General features: G+C 36.7%; 2 protein-coding genes across 3 annotated transcripts; one reads left to right on the top strand and one right to left on the bottom strand.

Moving 5' to 3' along the window:
• Positions 1-429: 429 nt before the first annotated feature.
• LOC145239394 (PDZ domain-containing protein 11-like) lies at positions 430-2,983 on the bottom strand. Its single transcript, XM_080102707.1, has 4 exons — positions 2,672-2,983; positions 1,466-1,564; positions 1,160-1,220; positions 430-1,097 (listed from the first exon to the last, which is right to left on the bottom strand). The coding sequence occupies exons 1-4, from the start codon at positions 2,906-2,908 to the stop codon at positions 1,060-1,062; spliced, it is 435 nt and encodes a 144-aa protein (XP_079958833.1). The 5' UTR covers positions 2,909-2,983; the 3' UTR covers positions 430-1,059.
• Positions 2,984-5,693: 2,710 nt separating this feature from the next.
• Positions 5,694-17,211, top strand: LOC145237545 (cholecystokinin receptor type A-like). Of its 2 annotated transcripts, none has more exons than XM_080100449.1 (10): positions 5,694-6,090; positions 8,504-8,755; positions 10,143-10,258; positions 11,168-11,316; positions 11,726-11,856; positions 12,325-12,425; positions 12,783-12,941; positions 15,585-15,692; positions 16,241-16,372; positions 16,673-17,211. In XM_080100449.1, the coding sequence occupies exons 1-10, from the start codon at positions 5,784-5,786 to the stop codon at positions 16,775-16,777; spliced, it is 1,560 nt and encodes a 519-aa protein (XP_079956575.1). In that variant the 5' UTR covers positions 5,694-5,783; the 3' UTR covers positions 16,778-17,211. The 2 variants fall into 2 exon arrangements, with proteins under 2 accessions (XP_079956575.1, XP_079956577.1); XM_080100451.1 differs by having other exon boundaries at positions 16,656-16,762.
• Positions 17,212-17,238: the final 27 nt, after the last annotated feature.

The raw sequence follows: 17,238 nt of genomic DNA, 5'->3' as shown, positions 1-17,238 counted from the left end.
TTTTTGCAGAATTGACATGAACGTGGAGTTGTAACCCCTAAGTATTCCATATTTACTAGAACGCCTGGACGGATGCAGAAATTGGAAAATGATTTGCCTCTTGTTTCACACATTGAAATATTGATGTAGGTGCAACAAAATTCAAAGCGAGAAACATTGAATTAAAACTTACTGTTATACGTTAGGTTACCATCACTGAATTTGACGCGGACCACCGTCAGTCCGTTGCATCATTAGTAATGATAATGTAATGATTTATTACACAAATGCAGCAACGAAAGCCTTCACAATCGCCTGAATTTATATTATAGAGTCGGTTGAGACCAGCAAGTATTTTTCACCCGATTGTGAGTATGTAACCAGTATTTATTGGAGGATTAGACTTCATTCAAATGCCAAATGCTCTGATGCAATTTAACAAAACAACAATTCAATCACGACGTTTATTTAGCACAAAGTATCCATTTTTTTGTTGGGTGTTTTTAAACCCACGTCAGGGTTATGGTGGTTTTTGTTACAAAGCATAAAGTTTTAGTGTGCCCTGCTAATAAGCACAGGGTTCGCCTGATTTGCCCAGAAATGGCAAGTATTATTTTCATTTGGATTTCTCAACTGCTGTTGTTTAAGGTGCTCAGTTTTTAAATTATGCTTAAATATGTGTATAAATCGGTGGTTACAACACACATATCAAAAATACAATACTACACACACACACAAGTACAAATAAAGTTAAAAAATGTAGTACAATTGCAATGTCTTCAGTGCACAATAAGGTAGAAAGGTTTTGCTGAATTCGGATGTAAAATTTAAAGATTTTTTTTTCAAATAAGAACATAAATTAGTAGGTTTAAAACTTCTGGTTACAAGCCATATAAGCTGTATGCTAATATGTTGAATAATATTTCTAAACGACAACTAAATAGGGAACTTAAACGACATGAAAAGCATTTCGGAGTTGACAGATCGACACCCATATCCCAAAAGTAGTACGAAAATAAAAAAATACAATAAAAACTATAAATTGAAAGTTCGGTAGAAATTGTTTGAAAGAATTGAAATTCACACAAGTCCAATTCTCTGCTGCTGTAAACTAAAACCTAAAAAAAACATATGTACTTGAAAATTGTGTTTGACAAATAGATCATAGGTTCGGACTTACCATAAGGAAAATATTGCACTTTCATTTCCAAGATATCAGATTCTTGTAAGAGATCGACCGCCTGTTCGAATTTGAATTCCATTTTTGATTGAATGTGTATTTGCGGATTGTCAAAATTAGCAATAAGCAAGAAATATAACATGATTAGAATGAAAAAAAAACAAAGTATTACGATTGGCACACTATATAGAACCATTGCTTGAAAATCGTTTGATATGAAACTTAGCATAGGTGTTTTGGCAAGAAACTTTTTTAATAAAGCTTGGATTAAATTACAAAATAGTCTTGTTGTTGTGTTATACTTACATCAGCATGTGGAATGTCACAAAAATCAATTTTGTTGACGTACAAAATCTTGTCACCAGCTTTAAGGCCAAGTTTGTCAGCTTCTGAATCTGGTAACACCTAAAGAAACAAACTTTTGAACTTTTGAGAGAAAACAAAGTAGCCAACTATGCTTGCATGTGTGAAATGGATGTTACATACTTATTCTGATGAGTGTTATAGTGAAACACAGAAATAAAAGCAGAGCACAAGTGACAAGATTAGGATTTGTGCCTCCTAAGCATTTTTTCAGTAGCAAATCGCATGTCTTGTGAGTAAACAATATTCTTAAAATACCAAAACATCTGGTCTACTAAGTGACACATTTTAATCAAGTTTTAGATTGATGCCTGTGGAAAATTAAGGACCTCAATTAATTGTGGATAACTAGCTGAGCAGTGCTTTACCTAAAAAATTATTCACTATTGGATTTTGGTTGAAGTTGCTACTGTAATCACAAAGCTCATCGATAACCGGACACTACATCAGGGGTCATCAACCGCTCGCATGCATGCCAAGGTTGGCACGCTAGGTGGTTTTTCATGGCATGCCAACCGATTTGCGTGTTTATATAACAATTGAACCCGTTACACTGCTTGTTTAAAGTTTTTATCATGCGGTTGTCTTAAAATTCAGCCTTACATGCACAAAACAATCTACTTTCTCTTTATTTTTGATATCTGCTGGCGCGAACCACTATTATTTAAAAAAAAACGTTCGCATGCGAGGTCATTAACACATGGAAATAACAAATAAATTGGCGTGTGTCACCTAAAAGGTTGCCGACCCTGCTGTACATTATTCTTGCAGCATAATTTGCCACTGGACAGATGGAATTGTGACATTCAAAGTAGTCACAATTTGCTATTAAATTGCACATAACATATTCAGGTCTTTACAAAATAATTAGGAACTACTAAAGTAGAGGTCTGAGACATGAGAAGAAGTTGTGAAGGTAAACTAATTAAAGAAAAGGTTATCGAGAGCTTTCAATGTGCAACTGCTTAATTTGAACCGCAAATGTAAATGTAAATAATTCTGCATTGAAAAGGCACCGAGAAAAAGACATTGAGAAAGTTACTTTGATGCAGATACAAAAGTGCATGAAAATCTAATCATAAGGTTGCTCAAAAGTAAGCTATATCTTGTAAAATGTCACAAATGAATTGTAAAAGATTCACAACCCACCTTAGAAACATACACTCCATATTCGTTTGCTTTTCCACCTCTGATATTAAAGCCAAGAGGTCGGTGTTCATTTCGTTCCATGTAAACAGTGCGAGGTAAATAAGTTATGAGGTTGCTGTTGTAGTTTGGATGATTCCATCTTTCATGAGAAGGAATCCACTTTGGCGGGGCTTCATAAGGCGGAGGTGAGGGTGGTTCAAAAGTTTTACGCTGTTTTCCTTTCCGTGTTTCAGTCATGTTGGCAAAAATACTAAAAAATAATTAGTTTCTGCACTCTCTAATTTTCCCACGCTAGTGTGGTGAAAAAAACGGCGCCAGTACAAGCTTAATCCAACTAAGCCACACATTAACGTAGCAGCCAGATTTAAGTCAAAAGTATTAAAATAGTCAAGTCGTTTTTAGTTCCCAAAAAATTGGTTTGTTTTTCAAAATGTTGTGAGCAAATTGTTCAACATCAAACAATGTTAGTTCACAAAGTGTAAAAGACGCATAAAATTGACTTTTAAATAAAACGAGCACGAAACCCCTCTATTTTAGGGTATTTTCTATTGACTCAATGCCATATTTACTTGATTATAGGCCGCATTTTGTGATCTTAGGTACTATTGTTTAACAAAACATCTTTATGTTGCTATGAAGTACAACTATTTGTCAACAACTGTTAGTCACGCAAATACTTCTACCCAGCAGAGCGTAAGTTGACGTGTAAAGCCAAAATGCACAAAAATTTTGAACGCAAAAAAACAGGCGTGTAGGATAATATCGGCATGAAAAAAATGTAAGTCGCCTCGATTGTAAGCTGCACAAACGGTAGGGTAAAAACTTTATAAGCCGCGGCTAATAATCGAATAAACATGGTACTTGAAAGTGAGCATATAGAAAAAGTTGAAAATATGCATTGATATGAATTAGGAGTAAAACATGATAAGAAATAAAATTACATAAAAAAGTAAACCTTTCGACAATTCCTAACCAAGTAAGAGAACAATTTTATTTGTTATAAAGGTCACAAAGCAGGTTGCAATCATGCCAATGAAGAACCAGGCGACATACCTCAGGGGATTTTCTAACAAATTACTTTCGCGCGTGAGAAAACAATCCATCGGAAACGTGGCGTTGTGGCAGCGACCTTTCGACAAATGAACTAATTGAATTTGCTCACTTTGCTCCCTTGAGATACAAATTAAAGTCACAACGACGAGCGATCGATTTTACTTAAGTAACTTGTGGTTTTTATCTTGCACTTGAGTAGTAGAGTTCATTAAATAAACCGACCCGTGTCGTCACAATCACACAAACTAGCTAACAAATAAGTTGTTACATACAAAAAGTGAATTTGTGTCATAGTTTTGAACAATGTTACACATGTTATGTGAATATGTTCTTAAAACAAGTGCCAAACTGACCATTTGCTGAAAAACATGGCAATAGACTCAAAACAAAATACAAGACACGTTTCTTCCAAATTAATTAAATCATTAAGTCATTTATCCTCATGAATTCAGATAAATATATTTGGCCTATGCGGCATCTTTAGCATCTTATTGAAATAGAATCAAATCATATATCTTTTAAACCTTTTTGCACCACTTTTTGGATGGACTTTTTGCGGCAACAGAGATGGGGACTAAATTGGGCGATACAAATTTAAGCCACATCATCACTAGTTCATGTTTCAGCGCACTTAAAATGCAGGTTATATTCGATATTAAAGTTCTGTCGTCAGCACTTAGCAACGGGCAGCAGGTAATTTTAAGGAACATAACTTTATCGGTTTGCTGCATTACGTTTAACAAGCGGGAAAGACCAAGCGTTGAAAGTTCGGTGCAAAACGCTGCTTGCTCTTTTACGGGATTCTATTTCAAGCAGAGAGTGACACCCACCGACGGATAAAAGACGATTTTACATTAAATATTAATCGTGGAAGCGTCAGAGCCCAGCAATCGCTTTAATCCTGAAATCGGAAGCAGGTTAAGTGTAGTGGCGGCGGGCGGACGAATTAATTAGGTTGACGATGGAGTGGGGAAGTTTAAAATAAATGTTTTGACGTAATATCGGTTATGGACGTTCGGCCAATCAATGCGAGGGATTCAAAAAAATATAAGAAATATGTTTGTTTCCTTTGGAACAAATAAACAATATATGCAGTTGGATTCATCAAAGAAAATAAAGAACTAAAAAAGTGATTTCATAACTTCCAATTAAAGACTGATGATGCGCATCAAAGACTGAAGTATTTAGTATCTACTCGACACGTCACATAAACTGGCTTTTAATTACATTTTAATGAACCTACTTCTGTTCAAGACTGAAGTGAAAATTTATTAAATAAAGAAATTGAATAACTTGACAGCGTGTTTAGTTCTTCTGACGGTTTGTGTAAATATGAGATTTGTCACCAGATGCATCTTTGTTTTGTTAAATAACTCGCTATATATTGCATACAGATTTGCGCGAACAAAAACTGACGCTAAGGCAAAATGAAAATTGGGCTCTATGGACATAGCAACGTGTTCGGATGAGCCTACAACCTTTGCCACAAACTGTCACTGTGATTTCGAAACCTCAGCATTGAACCGCACCAGTCAAGCGGTGCAGACGGCTGCGAAAAAGGCAAGAGCTATTTATATTTACCTCCGTCTTCACTCGGTTCTTGCAGTCGACGGTCGCTTGTCAGATTAAAGGATTTCGGTTCCAATCGTTCAGCAAATTGCCACTTTAAAGAGTTTTTGTTGTGTGGAATTTAGGATTTAGAAAGTAGCGACAAATACAGAAAATGTGAATGTTTGGGCAATAAGCCTGCAAGATGTAGTAGAACTTTCAGACAATTAAGTAAAAAGGCTGTAAAAAATGTATTTGAAAACCTGTTACGGTGCAAAGTTTTCAAAAATTAATGAAAGATAATTAAAAAAGGCATCTCACATGCAAACTGTTTTTTTTTTTTTGACATACAAATAACAAGTTTTTTTTTTTTTACTTAAGTAAGTTCACCAACATTTTAATCTCGAGATATGTTTTTTTTCTTTGGTTTTCTTTTGTAGCCAGCTTTTGTTTCAAGTTTGTTTTCTGTTGACAATCAAACGCAGTTATTCAACCTTAACGTGGAACAGATATGACCACGACTGATACTCCACGGATATTTTCAACAACAAACTTCGCCACAAGAACTGTCAGTGCAGAAGAAACTTCACAAAGTCGTCCAAGATTCACATGCAGAGGTTTGCAGCTGGTCAGACTGGACTCGCACACTACAGAGGAAGTATTACTGACCACCGGATCTTATCCTAAGTACAACAATCCTATAACTGAGGGCAGTAACATCACGACCCAAGCCTCCCTATGGGCGAGTGCCGTTTCACCGGGGAATGCATCACAACTTTCAATTGCTCGTGGGTTAACGCAGGAAGCAGACACGAAAGGTGGGAACCTAATTTGACGGTTGAATATTATAAGTTTAGCGATTTATTTCCAACATTTTTTTGATCAGAAGATACCTCAATTGTTATTGTTTATCGCACCTTAAAGTTTTTGCTTGTTAAGTATTTTAGTTTGTTTAAATGCAGGCTAAATTAAACTTCCCTTCACGATTTTAACCCAATTTTCCCAAAGACAACAAAAGCGGACAAGGAAACGCAGATATGCCTGAAAAAACATTTAAAGGGAGTTATAGTTTAAAAAAATATCTTTTTTAAAAAAGTCGGAAAATAACAGGAAAGAGTTTATGGCAAACCCAATCAAAACACACAAACACGTGGCAAAAAGCTAATTACAAAGAAAAGTTAATCGGCCTGACGTATACGAGTATATTTAAACTCAATCCATTTCCAAAAAATACCTAATTAAAAGTTTTTAAGAACCGCGATCACACGGCGTTCTGGAACAACATACCTTTTCCACAAAAGCGTCAAAACGATTATAACGTCACAATGAAACGTCACGGTCACGGCCAGCTGAGGCGGATTTCATTTAAATAATTAATAATTTCGACAATTAACAACCGTCCACAGATGTCAGTTTCGTTTAACCCATGTCGAGTTCATGCTGGCTGACAACTGCCCAGTTATGGCGCGGCACACGTTTGTGTTTGTGTTCAATGTTAACATTCATCAAAACATATTTGGGAACTGCTTCTGACAGACTTGGATCAACCAAGAGATCAAAATATTGACCTTTTACAAAGTTGGGCACATAAATTCCTGCAATATTTTTTCCTACAAACAATGTTTATGTGACAGACGGGAAATGGGATGAAACTTAATAAGTTATAACAACGTTCCGGCGTAATTTATTTTTATTCTCAAAAATCCAAAAGAATGATCATTATAGTGTAGAGTCTACACTATAGACTAAAGAAGTCAAAAATAAAGTTTGTTTAAAATAAACAACAACTGTTTCACCAACAGACAACATGGCAATTGACTATTGCTTTTTTACTAAAAAAACGAATAAAAAAGCTTCCGTAATAAACCAGTTAAAGTTTAAAAACATCACAAATGAAGGGAAACTGCTGGTTACAATTGAGCAACTTTCAGTCTGTGGATTTTAGTGCATCTCAAATGTAAAGGATTAGTTGGATCGCGTGTTGCAACTTCACGTGGTGCGGCTGAAGGCGTCCCAAGCGATTTTATGGTGCACGAAATGATGTTATAGTTGGAGTAAGATGTGGTAATATAGTACCAAGCTATGAAAGTGACCCAGTAAATTTCAGATGCACCCTGTAAGTTCGACCAATCGCACCCAGCTTACATGTCTGCTGATGTGACGCGTCCTGCTTGCCAAGAGAGAACGTAATCACACCCCTGCAAAGCTGAGCAGGGGTTGAAAGGCTCTCTGGTTCTGTAATACTTCGCAGCTGCGTAACTTTAATTGCGTCCGTACGTTGACTGACAGCTCATGGGAAAACACGTATGATTTCGTTGGCAGTTTGGGCATGAGAACATTCCGCGGCTCGCATAATGACACGCTTGCTTGAAACAACATGCACGCTTACATGCTGATGAAATTTTCGTATGTGATGTTTTCAGCATTTGCGAAACTTCGAACAAGACAAGAGAGCTCTGTAACCTAAATCCCACAATATGTTTTTAGTTTTTATTGGAGCTAATTTATTACCATATCATGAAAAAAAAAATTGCTCAACTTTAAATAAATATTCATAGATTTTTCCGCCATTTATAATTCACAGTAAAACGACATCTTGTTCTGAATAGCATTTTGCGTTGGATTATTGATTTTCATTCTCGTTTAATCGCTTAATTGTCGCCAGTTTAAATATTTGTCCTTTTATTACGGTTTTACACACGTACATCTGTCCCTTTATCGCAGAGAATTACTAAACCCTTTGACATTTCCAAAGATGAAAGAAGGGGTGTGTCAGAGCCACGCCCACTTCGCTGGAAGTCAATTACAAAAATAAAAAGCGATTTAAGGTTTCTTTTGATGTCTGTTTAGATCAAGAGCCTTGTTTTCGGCAATCCATTTGTCACATTTAGGGGGATTATGTTTAGATGTGATTTTGTTTATTGTGTTCTGGAATTTTTTTATTCAAAGAGTCACTGAAGTAGTTTTTGTTTTTAAAACGTTTTTATAATAATTGACGTTTATCGAAATGTTCGTTTTTAGTTTTGTTTTGATCGAGTTCTTGATTTGCTAACGTAGCGTTAACGAGTTCCAATTTTTTATTATAACTAAACAATTGTCAAAATGTTCGCTTCAGTTTTTGTGTTTTGTAAACCAAAATTCCAAACAAATTCAAATAATATTTCCATGAATTCATTTGTCGCCATAACAAGAATAAATTTTGAGTTTAATCTTCCCGCTTTTCCTCTTCAGGAGAAGATCCGATTCACATCTTCATCATGTACACGCTCGTCTTTCTCCTTGCTCTCATCGGAAACAGCCTGGTGATGGTGACCCTCGCATCCAATAAGAGGATGAGGACGGTGACAAATTCCTTCCTTCTCAGTTTGTCAGTCAGTGACCTTCTCCTTGCGCTCATCTGCATGCCCATATCGCTCATAGGACGAATGCTGAAACGATTTATCTTCGGTTCTGTCCTGTGTAAAATTTTTCCATACTTCATGGGTAAGAAACCTTTTTTGATCTCATTTGGTAGTTGCACGTTTCATACAAATATGAGTTATGATGTAAAAAACAGCATCTGTCGAAACATTTTTATATCAGTGCTTTGATTTGCCTGTTTATGCGCGAAGTTTCTCTCTTGTATTAGAATTTTTTACATTTTTGTCTGAAAAAATTGCCATTTTAGCTTAAACTTTTAGTTTTACTCGTAAAAACATAGCAGCAAAATTTAATGGAATCATTTTTTTGCTTCTTCATTTTGTAAGTCAAGCTTCTTCCCCAATTTTACATGAAAACGTTGAGAAAGTTTTCCTTTAGATGATAACGCATTGAGAGGTGGTAACATCAAATTGTTGTTATGAGTTGATTTCTGTTCAGAATTTGCATTTATTAACTTTTGGCTCGAGACCATTTGCGTAATTACATTCTAAACTAAAATCAACGTAAGAACAAATCGCGCTTCGGCGTTTGTAACGTTATAGTCGTACGTGCCGTCGCTTAGCGCGTGCATCGATAGAAATTATTGATCGAATCGGAATAACGCTGGTCGTCATGGTTACCGTCATCGACCGGAAATTGCTAAGTTTCCTAAACCGCTAATTTGATAAAAAATTCTTAACATTTGTTTCAGCAATAATTGTTTGCAGGCAGTAGAATGTCAACGATGAAATATTTAACGTTTTGGTTTGAGCCAAAATTTTAATTTTAAATACATTTAAATTTGACTGAAGCATTCAGCCACGAATATCAAATTCGCCTTTAAATAAAGTTTACAATTAACACGTGAAATTAATTTTTCGAGCTTCCTTTATCACGGATATGATACGTCTCATGTGTCACGGTTATTGCGTGATATGAAAATCGATGGAAGGCAAATTGTGGTGAAAAATAGTTGTATGTTGGAAATTTTTGTAAAATTGGAAGCCAACATTGCATTTAAATAAAAAGAAAACCTTGAAACTGTAATGAGAACTGTAACAATATATAAAAAAAACGGTTTCGAGTAACGAGCTTTTTAAGAAACTATTTTACACTTTGTAACGAAAACCTATTCGTCTGGGGGTTCGGTTCTGGGAAAAACTAAACTGATCCAACCTGCTGTAACCAGGTTTGGTAAAGTTAATTTCATTTGTGAGAAGAATTCCCGAAAAACGAATCGTACCGGAATTTTGTGATGACGTGTCGCTGACTAAGCGACCGTAATCTCGTTTGTTGACTCGCACCGATCCTTAAGTAATTATTTTGCCAATTTTGGTGTTTTAGGAAAATGGTGACACTAATTTGGCGATTAGTTAGATTTGAAACGCAGGATCTTTACAACACCTTAGAATTTATTGTTTTTAAGAAGCAAATTTTTGTTTATTGTTTTTTAATCATTATTTTTTCACAGGAATTTCTGTGTCTGTTTCAACTTTCACGATGCTTGCGATTTCCATTGAACGTTACAACGCAATTTGCAATCCTCTGAAATCCCGCGGCTGGCAAACTAAATCTCACGCCTACAAGGTTGGAACGCTGAGATATAACTTCTAGTTGCTGGTGAACGCCAGATATTTTATACTATAAATCTATACTATAATAGTTCACCAGTAATGTCGTTGCCATGTATATAAGCTATTGCTGTCAGGCAGAATAGAGCTCTTCTGGCAATTGTATGTTTATTCCGACGTTTCGACATCCTATACAGGTCGCCTTCATCAGGGTAAATAACACGTCACATGCTTGCATTTAATTCTTTTTTCCTTGTTTATCATGCACTGTACTGCATTGAGTGTTATTTACCCTGATGAAGGTCAAAAATGCAATTGCCTAAAGAGCTCTATAAAGTCGTTGCTATAAAATCACCTTCACCTAATTACCATTCCAGGCAAAGCGATAAATGTGACGTTTGTCAGTTTACGTTTGTACCAAGGTCCAACTTTTGCCACTGGCGAGTTTCACCCTAATTTGCATGTAAGTTTTGTTTTAGTTAAGGTACATCCAATCCAATTCATTTACCGCAATTATTTCGGCGAACAATCGATTGACTTCAATGTGGGATCGATTTACGTTTTCTCGGCACACATCAGCATTTCAAGTGAAAGTCTTAAAAACTACGACCTTTAAGTCAAGCGCCTCGTCTTTTGGTTGAAAAGATTCCAAATCGGCTCTGAGCGTCAATTTTACTTAACAACGAAAATAAACATAATCGAAAAGCACGTTAACACAAGAATCAAAACTTTAAGTATAGTTACTCATTTAAAGGTTGCAAGCGTTCTTTGTACATTCAACAACTTTTAATAGACTTGTCATAAAATGTAAAAACTGGTTCGAATGTAAACTGCTGACAGTGCACAACGTTTCGACTTAAAAGGTCTCATCAGTGCAGACACAGGCTGTATTGACTTGATTTATTCAAATGTATTTTTTCGTCAGGTGATCGCAGGCATTTGGTTGATCAGTTTCGTTATAATGTCACCGTTCCTCGTATTCAGCAAACTGCAATTCATACCATTACTCAAGATGGGAAAATGCACGTTGGCATGCAGGTTGTACTTTTTCGGAGCCTCGGCAAGACAAGCATGGTAAATAAAATAGCCTAAAATCAGTTTTTATGAGTTTATCAATCATACTTCTGTCTATCGGAACTCTAAACAAAAAAACGTTTGAATAATAAAGCATGTTGCTTTTTACGTCTATATAGGCCGTTATATTTGCCATTACAGGAATAAAGTTTTAAAAACAATTGTTTTGAAAGTTTTGAAAGAGAACTTTATGTGTCTGGTAAATCGAAATACACCGAACACATATAATAAGTTGTCTGATGTGGCATGTTTAACAACTTAATTTACCTGATGAAACAACTTAACTCTGTTAGTTTGTGACTTTGGCCTGCATCTATTAAACACAAATAACATAGTTCCCTAAATTCATTACATCAGTTCAAGGCGTCCACCGTGTTCTTCAGTGTGTTTCATCGTTTTTTTTTTTCAGGTACGTGATCCAATTAGTTTCGCTTTTCTGCATTCCTGGATTTCTGATGACGGTTGCTTATGCAAAAGTGTGTCTGAAAATATTCGAGGGTTTTCAGTTTGAGGCAAAGAAAGAGAAAAAAGAATCATCGGGTAAATCTGACAACCTGGTTCCGTTTACATGAAACCAATTCAATTATTGTGATTTAACTAAAACTTTACCACCGCGTTTAGTGTGTTTTACCGCCCTTTTTGCTTTATAACAACTTTGTGGTGACGCACAAAGGTAAAAAAGCGACACGACGTTAAAATGTTAAAGCAATTAGTTATGCTCTACACAAATATAGTGGCTCTAAATTTTTTTTGCTCAGATTATTCAAAACCGTGAATTTGTGTTTTCAATTTATGTCATTACCCTGATGAAGGTGTCTCATATTTTTTGTCTTTTTTAATTAATAACTGAACTGCTGGAAGAGCTAATAATTTGTTGATAAAACTTTCCTAGTTTGATGTAATTCCTTGAAATGTTTTACCAAATGAAGTTGTTGCTTATGTTCTACACCTTAGAATTTAGTGAGGAAACCTCATACACTGGTTAAACTGTGTAATTCCACATTTCAGTGCGATATTCTAGCGTGAACGGCACTGAGATGAGCAGACTGACTGTTCCTTCCAGCAACGGAAATTCATCGCATTCGGAAAGTTTACGGAACAGCCGAAAGGTGACGACAACAACCGCAATAACATTCAGTATTCGTGTCACCTTTTGAAACCTTAAAACTACCTAAAATGCTGTGTTTTATTGCGCACAACAGTTAGACATAAATCCACAATTGTTTTTGAGAAAAATGTTTTATGCCGGGGTAGTTGTGTTTTTATTGAAGAAATCGTCTGCAAACACAATGAATCACAACTAAGAACACTAAATGAGGTTCTGTGCATATTGTAGTAAGAAACTATATTGTGCCAAATGTTTAACTCGGGTTCTTTTACACGACAATTACATTCCTTGGAAGATTTAAACAAACATACTTTTACGGAATAATTTCACAAAAAAAGACTTTGTTATGTTGTAACAGAGCAAGGGCGAACAAAAGGACAGTTTAAAACCAGTTACGTCACCGTTACTGAGGCAACGAGGATGTAAATCCGGTTTTGCACGTGACTTTCGCCTGAATCAGACCGCAGCACAACTGAAGGCCAAGAAGCGGGTTGTAAAAATGCTCATTGTAATTGTGGTAAGTTGTGGTGCTTTGTGGTGCTAATAAGCGGTTTGTTAATAAGAGCCGACAAAGTTTTAGCGCAGGTACTTTCTTCGTTTAAACATTGTTTGTATTGAAAAGCATGAAGCCAATAAATGATAAGTAGGCTGCAGATAGTGCACACTGTTTCGGCCTTATCTGGTTTTTATGTTTGTTACTGACTTTCAGTATTTCACTGCAATATTGTTGTTTATGATGTAATTGTTAAGTTATATCCTAATAATAACCTTGATCGTTGTTAATTAAGTTTATAACCAGTCTGTAGGAAATCCGTAACAAACATCCTAATCATAGGCGCCGGCAGAAATTTTTCCAGGGGGGGTCCAATTTTGACAAAAGTGCCCCCCTTGCCCCTACGTGCCGGCGCCCGTGATCCTAATATTGAAACCTGAACCAAACAATGACATATATGACATTACTTCATCATATATAAACACTAAATTTTAAATCAACCTAAACTAACTTATGTGACATATCACATAAACGCCCCAATAATCATATATTTGTTTGACGTCGTGTTTAGTGGCAACGGCGTCAATTTTGTCGCATCGTGTTATTGGAACCGGCGATAATTAAGAGCAAACAGGTAAACAAAGCGAGTCTTAACCGACAAAGATATTAACGATCAATCGTCAAGTGCGTGTGGAACCGCCAATTTCCTTCTGCAATCATTCCATATCGTGTCGGCAGATTGGCCACACACTCATAACACTTGTTTAGCGTCAGACAATTCACATGAGACGATACCTGCTGAACCCTCCAGCGCAAACTGTGCCACGGGTGGCAGTAGTGGGTCGATATTCCTGAGGTAATTGCCTCCGACAGTTCGTGTCTCTCTGCGGTCGCAATGTCAACATTTCTGCCACACTACCACACAGAGGTCGTTGCTGGATTAAATTCAAGGTCGAAATTGAAATCAATGTCACACTTGCTCCGTTTTAATCACATTTTCATCGGCGAATTTATAACGAGGGCTGCACCTACGGAACAATTGTATTTCCCGCTGTGAGAGTCAAAACAAATTTTGCTCGGTTTAGAAAAGCACCATTTTTTTCGCAAAAATTTAAAACGCAAAAAATTGTCGAATAAAAAGCGGCAAAGTGATCCTACGGAATTTTATTTTGTTTCAAGTAGTTCATTTTTACAACTTGAGAATTGGTATCTGGCCGAAAAGCAGGCAAGTCAAGAAGCCTTGCCTCACAACCGCTTTGCAGAAATACAAATTATCACTCGCCTGTCGATAAAATTACACCAGAATGGCGAAGTTTAAGTTTGTGTAAAAATTCCAATTGACAAGAAGTAGCAGGAAAGATTTAGGAACAAAATAATCAAACCTTGAGCTGGGAAGATAAGGCAGCTTGTAGGGCTGTTAACTTCAACCTCAGGTCGATCATGGCCGCTTTATGGTCTGACAAGATTAAGGAATTAGCTCAATCAATAATCAACACTAACACAATCTGACGTTGAGGGAAGGCAGCGACACGGTGTGCCACAGGGTTCTTTACTCGGCCCTCATTGTATTTCCTCCGGGGTGGCAAATTTTACGTTGACGTTATTCGGACTGGGCGAGGCACAAGGGCAGATTGATTTTGTGGGATTGCCTCAACACGCGTATAACAACAACGGTATGACGTCATACTGAACACGTCATGATGTTGTTTACAACAAATCTGTTTCGATTGGCAACGAATCCACGCGGCGCAATTGGGCACACACGAAGTATTTTTTTCTCAAAGATTTGTTAAAGACCAGAAGCACAACCATTCGTTATCGCGCAGAGTTTCGTTGAGTTGTAACGTGCTTGCGTTTAATTCTTTTATATTTTGTTTACCGTGCACTGTACTACGCGCATTCAGTGTTATTTACCCTGATGAAGGCAACCTGTATAGGACGTCGAAACGTCGGTGCAAAAATGTAATTGCCAGAAGAGCTCTATAAAGTTAAATCTCTTTCATCGTTTATCTGTCTTCTCATACGTGGAAGTTCTTTGTTAAATTTAAACTATAATAGCCTAACCCGCTCAAGCAATTTGCTCTAATTATAAACAATCAAGTTTTTACATTGGCATATGACATACTTACTAGCGTCATATCTACACCGTTTATATGTCTTAACCGAAAGTAAGATTTAAGTGCATGGGCACAGTTCGACGACCTCCAAACAATGTCAAAAGTAAATGACTTGAATTTAATCGAAAGCAAAAGACCAGTGTGGTTAGGTTAACGATTGCAGGCTGACGGGCATTTCAAGCGCCTGAATAATTAATGTTCCCCATAATATTGGGCGACATAATTTTTCAGCGCATCTCCAGGGAGCAATTGCAAACCCAATAATGCTTACTAATTAATGATACATTGCAGCGAGGTAGTATCAGTAATCAGTTCTTAAACAAGGCATCAAACCTATTCTTACTGAACATTTTGTTTCATGTTATAGCAGCACCAGATATAGGTTCCACTATTTAACCATACAAAACTCTTTGAAAATTTGATATGCCATCACGGTTGATTTAAAGTTTTAAACTGTAAAGGCACAACAATTTTTTTAGTAAAATTAAAATTGCTGCAAATATTACGGAGCACTATTCTTCCATTTTACAGATTTTTATGCTTTCATTAGGTTTTATACTTTGTTTGCTGGACTCCATTATTCATTGTAAACGTCTGGAAAGCGTTCGATCCCAAAGGGGCGCGAAAGAGCATAGAAGGTGGAATAGAAATCATCCAGGTAAGATGATAAACAAATATTCATTATTGCCCTACAGCACATTGCATATAAACCATAGTACGCCAGGTCTATTGAACGACCCTATGAAGCTGACACCTGAAGCATACGATCAGTCAACGTTGTATGTGATTTGACAGTCATGGGTTCGAATCCCACCGAAGGCTAGCCATCGGTGGCTTACTTGTTTGTTTAACGTCCGTTCGGCGTGGTTTGTAAAATAAAGACGCATGTTGGCCTCGAAACTAAAAAAAGTGTCAGGCGTATTTTGCAGGAATAGAACAAAACCACAAAAGTTAATGGATTTTTTAAGGTTATTTCTTGAGAATCCACGCATATGATAATCTTTAGCAGCGAAAATTGAGTTGAGAGTAAAAGTCTTAGATTTTAGCTTGGCCAGACTGAATCTCGCGAAACCCCAATTACCTGATGTCTTATGGCTCGTTTAAAAGTTCATGTAATAGGGCTGTCCGGGTTAAGTTTATATTGCATACTGCCACGACCGAAAATGGCTACAAGTTAACGACCATTTTTTTGTGTTATTGTTTCAGCTTATGTCATACATTTCAACATGCGTCAACCCAGTGATCTACTGTTTCATGCATAAGAAATTTCGGGAAGGATTCATCCGCGCATTTCTCTGTTGTCTGCCAAGATCTTGTGTCGCTACACTTGAAACTAAGGTAAGAAGTTCAAGTTCATAAGAAGTAACGTGATGGCAAAAAGAAGCAGTCGTATACTGGGCCCGAATTATGTCGTATTTAAAGAACGAATAAAACAGTTTAAGACATGAAGATAAACCGAACGTACTGCAATCATCAAATCAATAAACAGCCCTTTAAAGGCGCATATTTTTATGAAAGAACGTTAAATTTCGACATAAATTAGCCAGAGCTACTTATTACAAATGCACGAACCCGGCCCGACCCATAACTGTATAAGGCGACAAGTTAACCTTACGTGTAGTGTACATTGCCGTGCAGCCGACGGCGTCCAGCGGTGTGACCATGACCGAGAACATCAGCAAGTCGGCATCGTTCATCAGATCACCTCGTCCTTCTGTTCGGGTCACCCACGCCGATACATGAAGTGAGGGTAAAACGCAAAGTCAACAATCGATTGCAGATTACAAGCAGGACTTGATTTATGTTTCAACCCTGATGTGTACAATCTACGTCAGATGGCTATTAATGTTGCATTTTTTTATATGTGCGTGAAAAATATTTTCTGCAATAATTGAAATATTAAGATAACCGCCCACACTGCGCTTGACCGCATATAGTTTACACCGAAGCTAAGTCGAAATTTTTGTTGTTGTAATTCGTCAGTAAACTTTGTGACAAATAGACAATAAGCACAAAATAATTCTTACTTACATCAATTATTGCTTTATTTTACAAAGAAAATATTAGCAATGAAAAAAAGATATTTTATTCTCGTTTTTTTTGCGGTGTTAGTGTAAAAAAACTACTAGGCATTTTTAAGATCTGCGCCTTTTTTTATCCACCCGCACTCGCTGAGTCACCGTTAGTTTCGTTAGTCAGCTTTT

Source organism: Phallusia mammillata, chromosome 7 (assembly GCF_965637545.1).
Source record: "Phallusia mammillata chromosome 7, kaPhaMamm4.hap1.1, whole genome shotgun sequence".
NCBI classification, from domain to species: Eukaryota; Metazoa; Chordata; class Ascidiacea; order Phlebobranchia; family Ascidiidae; genus Phallusia; species Phallusia mammillata.
The sequence above is the reverse complement of the archived record's forward strand: the minus strand, read 5'-3'. Positions and strand labels throughout refer to the sequence as shown.

Coding starts and splice junctions, on each gene's coding strand:
- LOC145237545 (XM_080100449.1), top strand. CDS start 5,784: ATGACCACGACTGATACTCCACGGATATTTTCAACAACAAACTTCGCC. Junction 6,091..8,503: donor GCAGGAAGCAGACACGAAAG/GTGGGAACCTAA, acceptor TTTCCTCTTCAG/GAGAAGATCCGATTCACATC. Junction 12,426..12,782: donor GTTTACGGAACAGCCGAAAG/GTGACGACAACA, acceptor ATGTTGTAACAG/AGCAAGGGCGAACAAAAGGA.
- LOC145239394 (XM_080102707.1), bottom strand. CDS start 2,908: ATGACTGAAACACGGAAAGGAAAACAGCGTAAAACTTTTGAACCACCC. Junction 1,565..2,671: donor ATGGAGTGTATGTTTCTAAG/GTGGGTTGTGAA, acceptor TTGTTTCTTTAG/GTGTTACCAGATTCAGAAGC. Junction 1,221..1,465: donor GTGACATTCCACATGCTGAT/GTAAGTATAACA, acceptor AAATTCGAACAG/GCGGTCGATCTCTTACAAGA.